The sequence below is a fragment of the Vidua chalybeata genome, chromosome 6 (genome assembly GCF_026979565.1).
Source record: "Vidua chalybeata isolate OUT-0048 chromosome 6, bVidCha1 merged haplotype, whole genome shotgun sequence".
NCBI lineage: Eukaryota > Metazoa > Chordata > Aves > Passeriformes > Viduidae > Vidua > Vidua chalybeata.
The window spans coordinates 62,618,453-62,631,981 of record NC_071535.1 but is presented as its reverse complement, the minus strand read 5'-3'; the positions used below and the strand labels follow the sequence as shown (position 1 = coordinate 62,631,981).

General features: G+C 41.6%; 1 protein-coding gene across 1 annotated transcript; it reads right to left on the bottom strand.

The window, feature by feature from the left end:
* Window positions 1-1,099: 1,099 nt before the first annotated feature.
* On the bottom strand, window positions 1,100-12,962 carry LIN7C (lin-7 homolog C, crumbs cell polarity complex component). Its single transcript, XM_053946949.1, has 5 exons — window positions 12,894-12,962; window positions 8,720-8,838; window positions 7,584-7,655; window positions 7,032-7,241; window positions 1,100-4,526 (listed from the first exon to the last, which is right to left on the bottom strand). The coding sequence occupies exons 1-5, from the start codon at window positions 12,928-12,930 to the stop codon at window positions 4,371-4,373; spliced, it is 594 nt and encodes a 197-aa protein (XP_053802924.1). The 5' UTR covers window positions 12,931-12,962; the 3' UTR covers window positions 1,100-4,370.
* Between the last annotated feature and the right edge of the window lie 567 nt (window positions 12,963-13,529).

The following is a 13,529-nucleotide window of genomic DNA, read 5'->3' as shown; positions in this document are numbered from 1 at the left end:
TGCAAGCTCTGCTCCTCTTGTCCTCCAGCCCAACCTTTTATCCCCTCCTGCTGATGCACTGCACCTGCGTGCCTCTGCTGCCTGTGTGGTTATTCAGCACACCTGGGCACTCCATAGCTCACTGCTGTCAGTGCTGCTCACCTGCTGCTCACAGCTGCACCCACTGGGGATGAGGCTGGGGCAGCCCCACTCCCAATCACCACACACTGAGTGCCTACAAGACTCTCCAGACTAGGGACAGTTCCTCTCTAAAAGTGAACAGACTTACCTCTGAAACCAGCTTCTCACCAGGATTCTAGAAGACACAGAATCACAGAAACTCACACTGCACCTTCTCCACCATTTCCCCCTGGAATTTCAGTGTTTACCTACCACCCTTTCCTTTTCCAATTCAATTCCAACTTTGCTTTTTGACTTACTTCACTGTCATAAGACAGGGCATGGTAACTAGATTTTTAAATAAAACTGGAAATGTGTTTTTATTTCCAGTTCAAGTGCTATCTATCGTCTACATCAAATGCTCACATAACATTGCTCCATGTATTTTCAATTCACAGTCCAGCCTACTTAAATTTGGAAAATAAAAAAAAACCAAAACCCCAACTTGTTTTACCTGCAAAACTGAAGCATTTTCTCTATGTTCATCTCAGTTCGTAACTCCAGAAACATTTTACTGACAACCTTACAAGTTGTCCTTTGAAGGACTTAGAGAAGTTCAGTATCTCATTACCTAAGACACTTGATTCACACAATTAAAATATCTTACAATGAGATACTTGATTCAAACAACTAAAAGGTAATGTCTGACTCAGAATTATATGCAACTTTGAGTTTATGTAGCTGACTTCCCAAAAATGCAAAAGGTTCAAGCTATTATAGATATTTTATAGCACTATCTCTCTCCAGCAAATCACAAAACATTGAGTAGAAAAGGGAAGATGCAAAAGCAACGAGAGAAACTAAGATTTCAAGTTTCTCTCTTTGCTCCCACACACACACGTGTTTGTTATGCCCTAGAGACTATGAACAGCCAATTAAAGCAGTCTGGAACCTGGACTCAAAATGGAAAGTCAGAAGAAAAACACACAAACACAGTGCGTGTGAGACTGAATTTTTATTTTTCTGTTGATAAAACCCAAAGATCCTTCAGAGCAGCAATAGATGCAGAAGTCACTTGCAGAAATGACAGCTCTCCTTAATATGTTTCTATACCCATGTATGAGAAGTGTGTGGGGACTGCAGATTAACACAGCACAGGCACTGCTCAGTAGTAACAGAGATCAAGTTTCTCGGAGTATTTTAATCGACCCTTTCCCTATTAATAAAGGGTTCTTGTAGTATCAAAGACGATCATTAATTAGTTGGCTGTTATTGATTTATTTGTTACTGCAATTTAAAAGCATTCTATCAAATTCTGCACATACTATTTATATGCCCAGCTATACCTCTCCACATTTTGCAGCAGCTGACAAGACCAGAGCCAAATGCTACAATTCAGAATGAAAATGTTACTTACTGCCTTTAGCAGCTCTAGCTGCAGTGAAGTAAAAATTTCATTAGAGTAACAAAACACACCTTGTTCAGTAATACAAGGGATACGGTTTGTAAAATGAACATTCCTATCTTGCGTCCATACCTTTCTATAATATATATATTTATATATGGCTCTAAAACATATCTCTACTAATTAACAATTAAATTAAAACACATCCACAATTGGTCTAACTAGTGATTTTGGTCTCAATACTTTAAACATTAGTTGTTCCATAAAAATATACAATTCAATAACATGGTTGTATCAGCAACATGAGGCCTTTAGAAAGACACCTATGACATAAAACCAACCATGCAGTTCAGTGCTCAATGTCATCTAACTGATAAATATTTATACTGCATTTTCAAATTACCAGTATCTCCCAAACTTCTCTTTGCAGGCTTACCATGCTTACAAACATGCAGAAAGCAATCACATTTCTCACTTGCCCATAGCAACCACATTTTTTTTTCAAATAGATCAACTGACAAAGCACAAGCTTCAAGCTGTCGTTTTCAGATTACTAACCTTTTCCTTTCTTTCACATATTGCTTCATGTGAAATAAGACTAGGGATTAGCCACACAGCAAGAACGGCACTTTTCAGTTTAAGCCTCTAAAAATCCAATTACTAACAGTCAATTAGGATGTACTCATAGCTGCCATACAAGTGAACTGATACCCAGTAGACAATGAAGTTAATTCTTCAAAAGGTGTAGCTTAAAAAAACCCAAACCAAACCCCTAAACTACACAAGTACAGCATCAAACCTGGTCAATTCCAAAAATGGATCTCTGTCCAGAATTTTTCAAAATGTACACAAAACCCATGCCACCATCAAGAATCCATGAGCTAAGACAGTAATTGTTCACAGATGGAGATGTCCTTATTCAGCAGTCGTGATGTAGTACTTCTGTAGTACAAACAAGAATCCCCCGAGTCAGAAGCAGTCAGCAAGAAAACCCCAGACAAGTTCACATGTCACAGTAACCTGGCATATAAGACTCAATAACAATCAGTAATTTAGGTACTAACAATTCCAGAACCAATACATTCAATATGGAAATAAGACTACAATAAAAGATGCTAGGAAGACAAGAACAGTATGACAATTAGGATGAATAATTCTTTTACACAGCAGAAAGTCAGGAGAACATCTGGAATTCTTTTGCACTGCATTCACATATCTTCTGTTTCTCAATATAAAAATACATCTAGAGAGTCAATCCAGAACTGCATACAGCAATCATGTTTTCCCCCCATAACTGCTTTAGAATTAGTACAAAATAATGTAAGTTGCAGGAATGATTGTTGCAGATTGTAAATGTTGGCTATTACAACATCATTATATAAGAACACTAACTGTAAATTATTTACAGGAGAGGTAATACAACTTCCAGAGTAGTGAATTATAATTTAGCAGAAGTGTAAAAACAATGTACTTACCAAAAACATTACAAAATCTGGTTTCGTTATCAGCTACACAGTAGATTGTGATTACATTTTGTAGTTGACATACAACATATTCTTAAGAAAAGTGCCAAAATACTGCTACATAAGAATATTTTATTTTTTTAAAAATCAGTTAGCAAAACCCCTGGCAGATTCTATGCTAAGTAATGTAAAAAGCAAGCAGGAAAAAAAGGATGCTGATTGTACAACTATGTCTTATTAAATGCCTTTGAAAAATCTGTAAATTCACTTTCTTACTTACAAGACTGACATAAGACTTACTATAAAAGTCTAGAGAAATATCACCATATATGCTTTTCAGGGCATTTTAGGCCATTCTAAACCTACACATTCCTCCTAAACTGTGGAACACAAGGAGACTGAAGACATTCTGAAACTGGCTGAACTGCTGAGGATTGCTGTGATCGGTGGCCAAGTGTCCCGCCAGGTGCCTGTCACCTCCAGGGCCCCTGCTGGGGTCCACACTCCTGCATGTTTTTAATTTCAACCCAGGGGCTGGGACAGATCACACTCAGCAAACCATTCAAAGGGACTCAGCAGGCTGGAGAAATGGGCAAACAAGAGTCACAAAGTTCAGCAAAGAAAAGTGCAAAGTCCTACACAAGGGGAATAACCCTGTCCACCAGCACAGAGTGGGGACTGAGCAGCTGCAGAGCAGCCTTGCAGAGCACAGCAGTGAGCCATGAGCCACCACGGGCCCCTGCAGCAAAGAAACCCAGCAGTGCCCTGGCCTGCACAGAAGGAGCACTGCCAGCAGCTGAGGGAGGGGACTCCTCACTCTGCTCAGTCCTCCTGAGACACAACTCAAGTGCTGGGTCCAGTTTTGGGCTCCCCAGTCCAACACAGAAATGGGCACACAAGGGTGAATCCAGTTAAGGGCCACAAAGGTGACTGAGTGACTGGAGTATCTTACAGACAAGGAGAGTTTGTTTGGGAGAGCTGGGATTGTCTCTCTCACCTGGAGAAGGCTCGGGTGATCTTACCAGCCTGTGTCAATGCCCGAGAAAGGAAGAGCACAACTCTTCCCAGTGTATCTAGTGATGGACAAGAGGAAGGGAGCACAAGTGGGAATAACAGAAGCTCTACTTACACTCAACAGACTGCCCAGACATCTTCTGGAGTCTCCATCCTTAGAGATGTCTGACAATGCAGCTGGTCACACTCCTGAGCAACCTGTGCTAGCTGGCCCTCCTCTGAGCTGGGCAACGGGGCACGGACTACATCTAGTCCCTCCAACCTCAACTGTTCCACGATTCTATGAAAAGGACAGGGTCTTATGACAGGCATTGGATCAACTGAGTCACAAAGAAACTACAAAATGCAAGAGGAACATATATTTTCTCTTTAAGTTATTGCACACAGTGTTAATTTTGCTGCCTTCGTTTTGCTGATCTCATCTTTTCGAACCTCGACTCCATTTCTTCCAGGACTTTTGGTGTGTATCGCACAACTAGTTTAACCTTCCCTTGAGCTGCCTTCAGCAGTTCTACTGCTTTCTCATGGTGCTCACCTTCCACACTCTGTGAAATACAAACCAGTTCGTATTAGTAAAGACAAACTGAAAACACATTTTTACATTTTTTGTACAACTCTATATAAGCAATTATATTTACGTATTTATTTATTTATACGTGCTCTATTTTCAAGACTGCCTGAGGACAATGTAACGCAATTTCAGGACTTATGTTTAAACAAACCAAATGAGGTGATGATAAAAGTATTAATTAGTATTAGCAAAAGAATAGTGCAAATATCTTAAGATTTAATGCTGAACAATTAAATTCTGCAATGATAACCTTAGTCACCTATGAAATTACACTTAAAAATCAAAAGCTTCAGGAGAATACTTACTTCAAATTTAATTTTATTTTTCTTCTTTCACATGCATTTTAAATTTAGCAGTCACCCTCAATTTGAATAATAAATTGGCACAGACAACTACAAGATACCTGCCTTCTTGATGTTACCTTGCATCACAAGGCAGAACAGTGCATGCTGGGTGCTTGCAATGGAGCAACTAACACGTAGTGTGTGTTGCTTATCTTAGTGCTCCATGTATCCCTCAGCAAACCCAAAACATTCCAGTTCATCTCCTCTAAACTGCTTATCAATACCCTAACCCAACTCAGGAAGACCACAATAAAAATGCTTTCCTAAACCAACTCTCAGAATTTCTTAGAATTATATTAGATTCATCTCGTTGCAATTTTTAAGCAATGGTTCTCAAAAATTGCATCCAATACATTCCTGCAGAGCATACATTTTATCAGCAAAACTCCTTTCTGCCAAATGTATGAAACACAGTGACAGGACTACTCCAAGCCTACCTCCCACGGGTGCTATTAGAAGCTAGAAGGCAGGTGATGTACCTGTTGATTGGAGGGTTTCCCCGTTACTATAAAGTTACTTACAGAAAGAAAAACAACAGTTAAAAAAAACCCCAAGTTATTTCTCTTCTATCAGACTTAGACAACACATACATTTGAATGATTTCATTTCTGTTATTCAAATAGATGTGTAGGCTGTATACCAGTTTGAAACTGGTAATAAAAGGTTTGTGGAGTTCTGTTTAATTCTATCAAAACACCTAAATTCTGGAGTACACTTAAGATCTCCCACCTGAAAAAAATAATTGTTTTTCAGTCATATTCCCTGCAGTCTTGGCAGCTGCATTTTCTATTATTATTATTGAAATATAAATTACAACCACAAGAAAATGGCAGTCATGTATTATGATGACAAGATTCCATCTGCAAATATCAGATGACAACGATTTTTCTAACTACATTAGCATTCCTAACAGCAATTTCTGCGCTCACTATATTCTTACAAGAGCTACATATATTTATACATGTGCATGCACACAGAGCCATTGCTAGCTGCACCAACTGCCTGATGATCAGGTTCAGTTTCGGGTGGAGTGGCGGTTGTGCTGTCTTTAGGAGAGCCTGTGGGTGAGGAAGGACTCATCTGAGGACAGTTGTGCACCAGTCCCTCAGTGTTCCCTAAAAACAGAAGGCAAAGGCAAGGACAGTTGCATCACTACAGCTAGGATTTCTCTTAAGCCTCTTGAAGAGCACAGCTGGACTCCCAGGTAACAGTCAGGAGCCAAGTAAATCAGATTTGTGCTAGCCAGGAGTTCCTAGAGGACAGACACCCAGGATCTGTACCCAGTCACTGTTCCTTTCAAGAGTCAAAACCCCCCAGAATCTAGTTTGACTCTCAATCTTAAAATAAAATTTGGTTTACAGATGCAATAAGAACATTAATTTTAAGCCTGCATAGAGCCTCTCTGTAAATAAAAGCAAGTGTTTGGGAGATATTTACATGCATTCAACTGAAAGCTGTCTCAAGTCAAAGCCTATAACCTTTTCTTTCCAGCCTCCCTTTGTATTACTTTTTGTATTGTTAATTGTTCAGAAGAGTATACTTACTAAAAAAAAAAAAAATCCGCATCAACACTCTGGACACATAATTCTTAAAATACAGTAAAAAGCTTGCTTCTGAAGCTCAGTATGGTTAAATGGAAGGAAAAAAAAATACCATACAAGGCAACACCACCTTGTAGTTTCATCTCATTACAGCTTTCATCATGCAGTAGCATTTTTACTATGGGAAAAATGAGAATCTGGTCAGCCAAAAGCAACATAGCATTATTTACTACCTACCTCAGAAGGTGCAGAAAATTCTATTAGTAAAAACCTGCATCATGAACCTTTGATGAAAAGGGAAGGCAGTTTGTATTGTACGAAATTCTCTGACTACATTTATATAACCCCTCGGATTCTGAAATACTGATATAGATAGCATAGTTCCTTTTTGAGACAGATAACCAAAGCATAATCCTAAAACTCTCAATGCACAGAACTCTACAGAAACCTAAGCAAATTTGTTTTGGGAGGACAAAAAGAAAGTGTTTTGCCAAGACGAGAAGACACAAGGAGCTTGTGCCATGTGTTCTCTGTGCCCCCTCAAGTGGAAACAAGCAGTCACTGCTACAAAAAGAAGAGAAAAGCAGCTCCTACCACTCCGTTTACAGAAAGCAGCTGGTCTCCACGTTTGAGGCCTCCGTGTCTGTCAGCAATACCTCCAGGGATAATCCGAGAGATATAAATTGGAGAATTTTGTTCTTTGCCTCCCATAATGTTGAAGCCAAGACCTTCTTCTGTTTTGGGTAGTTCAACCACTCTGGGATGAGAATGACCTTCACTAGCAGCAAATGCAGCTACCGTGGCCTGTGAGAAACAAGATTTACAGGAAATGAAATACAGTCCTTTTAACTAGACACAGCGAGCAGGCTGAAAATGTATTTCATCTCAAAGCACTTACTTGTTAAGACAAATGAGACAATTAATTCCCTACATACCAACAGTGGGATGAAAAATTCAGAATTCTAAGAATAAAATTGAAATGAAAGAAATCTAAAAATCATGAGTCTTGTTATACCTTTTAATAATCTGTTAAGATTATCCATTTTATCAGACATTTAGATAATATCCTTCTGAATTTTATATAAATATTCTGCTTCTCAGGTAATGAACTATCGTATTTTTTGCAAGTTATAGTTTGGCTTTTACCTTTGCTGTAGCATTAGCTCTAACTTCGGGGCTACTGCTGATATCCACAGTCTCATAGACATGTTCATATACCTTTAGAGACAAAACAGTTTCAGTATGAGTAAAATTGATATCCTTCTGCTTGGGTAATGTAACAAAATATCAGGTGCAACCCAGAACTGTGCAAATTAAAAGTACACCCCTCTAATGTTACTCCCTGACTCACAAGAACAGACCATCTAACATTCTGTGAAGAAACAACTCCGTCAGTATTTTTATTGCTCAGTCTCAGCCTAAGGCTCCCCCCCTTGCACAGTACTCAGACCTCATCAGGACTTTGGGAATGTGGATGGCTGGGCTGGCCTGCCTGACTCCAGGTATTTTCTCTTGCTTGATTCCAGCTGGAACTCTTCAACACGGATGCACACAAAAACACTTCAGGGCAGCTCTTCAGGGCTTTGCTGACAACCCCTCCCTCCCCACAAGCTCTCAAATTTTCCTTCAACTTTAGCAACTCACTGAGTATTTTAAGGAAAAAAAGGATTGAAAACACAGAGACAATGAGAATACTAATGCTCAGGAGCTGCAGGCTAACCCACATTTCACCTCCCTGCCAGCCATTTGTACTTGCTAAGCAGTAAGTACAGTGTCCTCAGTGGCATGAAAGCATCAAGATGACATCTGTGTCTACAAACAAATTTTTTAACAACCCTTCCAGCTGTTATCATAGTATTAAAATAAGCAACTGAAATAGCAAGGCACATCCAATCACCTAGAAGTCTCCAAAACACTTGGTTGAAGATGAGGTGGCACAAGACTCCACCTAAAGACTGCATGGATTTGGCTTAAAAATAACATTTGGAACTTTGTCTATTCCTACATACCATAACAGTCTGTCCTCACTGCCAGTAAGGACAGACTCTCAAAGTAACCTTCAAGAAGTGATTTGCTACTAAGCCATTGTTTTGTACACCTATGGTGTCCCAAATTATTTTATTTTGAAATTACTTAAAAATAAGGCTTGTTCTGTTAAGCTCTGTAAATTAAATACTGCTTTATGAAGTTCAAAATCAGCTTACTGCACTGAGCACAAAAAGGAAAAAGTAAATCATACTGGCCTTTAAATGAAGGTAACTGCTTACCTCAAGTTAACTTACCTCTCTTACAGCATTACAGAATTCACTTTGCAAAACCCTTTGCAATGCCTGTAGCTTTTGTGGTGGCACTTCTCCACTTCTCTGTAATTTTTCCAGCAATTCAATTGCTCTGCAGATGTCTATGAAAAAAAAGAAAGCACTAGTAATGAGGAATGCCTGAGGAATCTCAAGGTATCTTTACTTTTTTTTTTTAATTAAGTTAATGAAGCAGTCTATATGTGTGCACTTGCATACACTTTAAAACTATGCTTTAAGTTTTGTTACCCACAAAACTATGTATTTACAAAATGCTCCAATAAACCACTGTACTTCCAGCCTGTTATAAAGCAGCCACAACAACAACCCTGTAACATATCTGGAGCTATCCCTGACATATGCATATTGCAAAGACAATCCAATTTTTCCTCAAAGGACTGAAATATTGCTATGTGTATTAAAGTATTGGTAGTGTACACTTCATAATACTCTATGGAGGACATTTTGTTAATACCAGCTATAATATTACCAAATATGCTGCCTAACATGCCTTTTATATTCAAAAATCAGTTCAGTAAGGTATGCTCAATACTTCCTAGGGCTGAAAACTATCCGGCCTATTTCTTTTCCCCCTTCAAGTGTTTATAAAACCAACAGAACTCCTTTTGATAATCTCACCTGAAACAACATCTCCATAGTCTAGAATCCTGAACCCCAAACCTCTTTCAGTTCCTTGAAATTTGTTCCCAAGAGTCCGTGTTGTCCATTTTGTCATAAATGCTGCTCTGTACTGAACTCCATGAAGGATTTGACTCCAGACCAGAAAGACTCAAGACAGGCACCAAATGCAGTGTGACGTTCTCTTGGCAGCGCCAGGAGAGCAGAACACATTTACATCCCTCACCTGTACTTCCACACTGTTACATTAGTGATTATTCTGAAACACAGAAGTTCCTGAACAGAACTACAACAGTCTCTTAGAAAAGCAGATAGGAAGGATTACTTTCATTATCACAAAGACAAAACTGCAGGGATTAATCTACTATATAAAATGATGCACAGATCATTTTAGAACAGGATGAAGTCTGGAACACTGCTGGTTCCAAAGGCATTACTTCCTTTTTTCTGTAATTAACCTCTGGGTAGTCATTTTTCATGTGAATGCACACCTACTCAGAGGTATCATACCACTGTGGTACGTGCAGTAGCCATGAAGGTCTAAAACATGAGCGTAAAGAGAGAGCACCTATGGAACAGGATGAGAAGGTAGCGGGGTGCCTGCTCTGAAACCAGGCAGAAGTGCACTGGCAGGACACAGCCCACGGCAATGCTCTGTCCCCTCACAGGAACTATCAGACACGCCCTACAAACCACTAGATCGAGACCAGCTCATGCAGCTGATGGAACAAGGCATACCCTAACCACACAGCCTGGTCACCCGTGGACTGGAAACAAACCTTCATGGGAAAACACCCAAGTACCACAGCCCCAAGACTCAAATTATTTCTGATGATAGCTCCCGTTTCCATGTGCCATGAGAACTTGGGTGTTTTCTGGCAAGCATTTCCAAGCTTTACAAGCATCAGCTATCTAGAGCAATGCAATATCAACCTAAATTATCTTTTAATAATCTCATGTTGCATAGAGAACACATTTTTCACAGTTACTATTTGTATAACTGCAAAAAAAAACAAACCAAAAAAAAAACCCCCACATTTACAGCTTATTTCCCAATACATATTTTATATTTCATTCAAAATCCAAAATAGCTGGTGAAATTAAAGACATTCTAGATGATGCAAAATCACCAGTGTTCTTAGTAACCCCTGTGTTCAGCAACAGCAGTACTGATTAATGAAGCACTTAATTCATGACGTAGCTCACTGATCAACTTGAAGAGCTATGATCAAATGGCAATGGCAGCAATTCCAATCTGACAACACTCCACAAATTAATGACAAACACCTGGCAAATCTATAAACTACAACACCACTATTATTTCAATACCTGCAGACGCTTTGAGACAAATAATTAGTACATGCACATAAAGTCTACAGCTCCACGTAGCTGTTCTTGAGCCTATGGTCTCTGAACCACATTAAGATGTAAGGTGTACAAACTTGTTATCAGCTTCATTAGGATTCTGCAAGAAATTTCAAATGCTGACAACAAAGTACTGATACAAGAAGTAGCTGTAGAAAAGATGACATCAGAATTCCGTGTGATAATTTCTCTTTCTTTCACCTTTATGTTTTGTCATTAAATTAGACATGCTTCCGACCTGTATGTCTTAACAGACAAAACAGGCCAGCAAGATGGCACGTGTGACCAAAACGCAGAAAGAGAAAAAACACAGCACCCTCACGGGTTAACCTCCTGATTAACCACCTCCACTGCTTACGTGCAAGCAGCCTAGATTCTGAGCTGTGTGCAGAGTTAGCACATGTCACCCCTAAACTGCAAGAAGAACTGAAATGTTCACTGTGGTTTCATTCCTGCCCTCTGGTGACTTAGGGTGGTGGTGTGTGCAACGCAGCCGGAGGAGAAAAGACACAAGAATGTCCCAGTGCCCCGGCGGCAAGCATAAGGTAACGATTTAAAATCCCTCTCCACACTATTCTCTCTCTTCTTCTGCTATATGCCAAAAACATTAGCGAGCTCACTTTCAATCTAATTATGACGCATCAGCAGGTTATGTGCAGTCAACCCCACGCAATTAACAGTTACTTATTTCAGTAAATAAGGCTCTTGCTTTCCTAGGTCCATTATAAGGTGCTCTCCTTTTCTTCGTTCCTTAAAAAGACCAACAGCTCCTTTGTTTCACCGATCCCTAAGTAACGCTGCAGATTTGTTTGTTTTCAGGGAGGGAGCACAGTGGCAGGGTAATGAGGTGAGGGATGGGACCTGAGCCTTAAATCTGCAGACCTCCCAAGCACAACTAATCCACTGCTGAAGCAGCTGCCCTAATTAACAAGCTTTGGAGTAGAGAGAGTAGATGAGCTGTGAAGCAAAGACCTTACATAACTCACTATTTACAGGCCAACTCCCATTACAAGGGGTTCCCTGGTGGAACGGGAAGCAGGGCTAGCAAAAGAAGAAAAACCGAGCTCTTCAGCAGGTAACAGGGTAGCGCCAGAAAAATAGAGTGGGTGTGTACAGTGTGTTACACATCTACAAAAATACATGTAGGACCAAGAGCAAAAGAGGTGGTGCTAGTGGGAATGGTAGGGGGAAAAGTCAGAGCAATGAATCACCTCTGCTTCATCTGTGTTCCTTTTCAAAAACATGATTTCTAATTATCAGTAATTATTTCCCATGTAATTTCATTTTTCAGTCCCTACTCTCCTACATCCATACCAACAAACCAATCATCTATATTGTTATAAAAGCATCTCTGGACCTTACATAGTACCAAATAATCACGTTGAAGGAAATTTATAATTGTTTCTTAAAAACCGTGGATAAATCTCACAAACATACTACACAAAAATACCCAACTAGGTTCTATGCTTTATCTATATTGCTCTTAATTTCAGTTATGAAATACACTGCATGCATTAACAATACAAATTAAGACTACATACTAGAAAAATGGGGTGAAAACATAAATATGAGAGGGTAATAGAAGACAATCATGAACGAGTGTAGCAGGACCCCTGCGTGTGTCAGCCGTCTTCTATAAAAGTAGTAAATTATCATTCCTAACACACAGCTAACCGACTGAATTCAGAACTCTGAGAATTTTGACGTTCAAGATGAAGTTTTCCCATGAGAGAAACAGAAGCCGAGAGACGGCAGGCTGAGTAAGAGCAGGCTGAAGCGTTCACAGCAGTGAAGGCAGAGCGGACACAGCTACAGCAGGCCTGAGGCGAGTGCCCCCATGGAAACTCAGCCGCAAACCGAAACGCGAGAAAAACCTCCGGGGGCAGCACACAGCAAAGCCCAACAGGTCCCACCGAAACGCTTCCAAGAGCCAGAAGCGACGGAACCCTGCTCAAGTCAGATCAGCTGTTCGAATCAGCCGCGGCTGCGCCCGGCGGAGAGCAGCGGCTCGGCTCCTGCGGCAGGCCGGGAGGGCGGCACGGCAAGGGCGGCACGGCCACTGCTGCCGCGGCCCGGCCAGGGGCTCCGCCGCGGCCGCCCGCCCGCCCGCAGCGGAGAGCGGAGGAGCGCCCGTGAGGGCCGCGGCCGCGCTCACCTCGCTCCAGCCGCACCGGCTCGCCCAGCGCCGCCATCTCGTCCTGCCCGGCCCGGCGGAAGTGACGCAGCGCCGCCGGAACGGCGAGGCCGCGCGCCGGCCGAGGGACCGAGCGCCGTGAGGGGAGGGCGAGCCTTCGGCGGCCGAGGGACCGAGCGCCGTGAGGGGAGGGCGAGCCTTCGGCGGCCGAGGGACCGAGCGCCGTGAGGGGAGGGCGAGCCTTCGGCGGCCGAGGGACCGAGCGCCGTGAGGGGAGGGCGAGCCTTCGGCGGCCGAGGGACCGAGCGCCGTGAGGGGAGGGCGAGCCTTCGGCGGCCGAGCGCCGTGAGGGGAGGGACTGCCCGCCAGCGTACCTGGGCATTATTCCTCTAGACCGTGCGATGCCCAAATCCTGCTGGGAACTTCAGTAAAAAATGTCCTCTCCGTTTTCATCCCCGTCCTTCAGCGTGACTGAGGACTATTTACACAACACCACACTGCGAGGGCAGGTCTGTCTGTCCACCCGGAGTGCCCCTGGAGATGGGATATACGCTTATGTTAAATGCGTAAATAATGTTAAGTATATGTACATATACATACTCGTATAGAGAGAAATGTTGTCTACCTGGACTTAGCAAGGTTTTTGACACTGTGCAG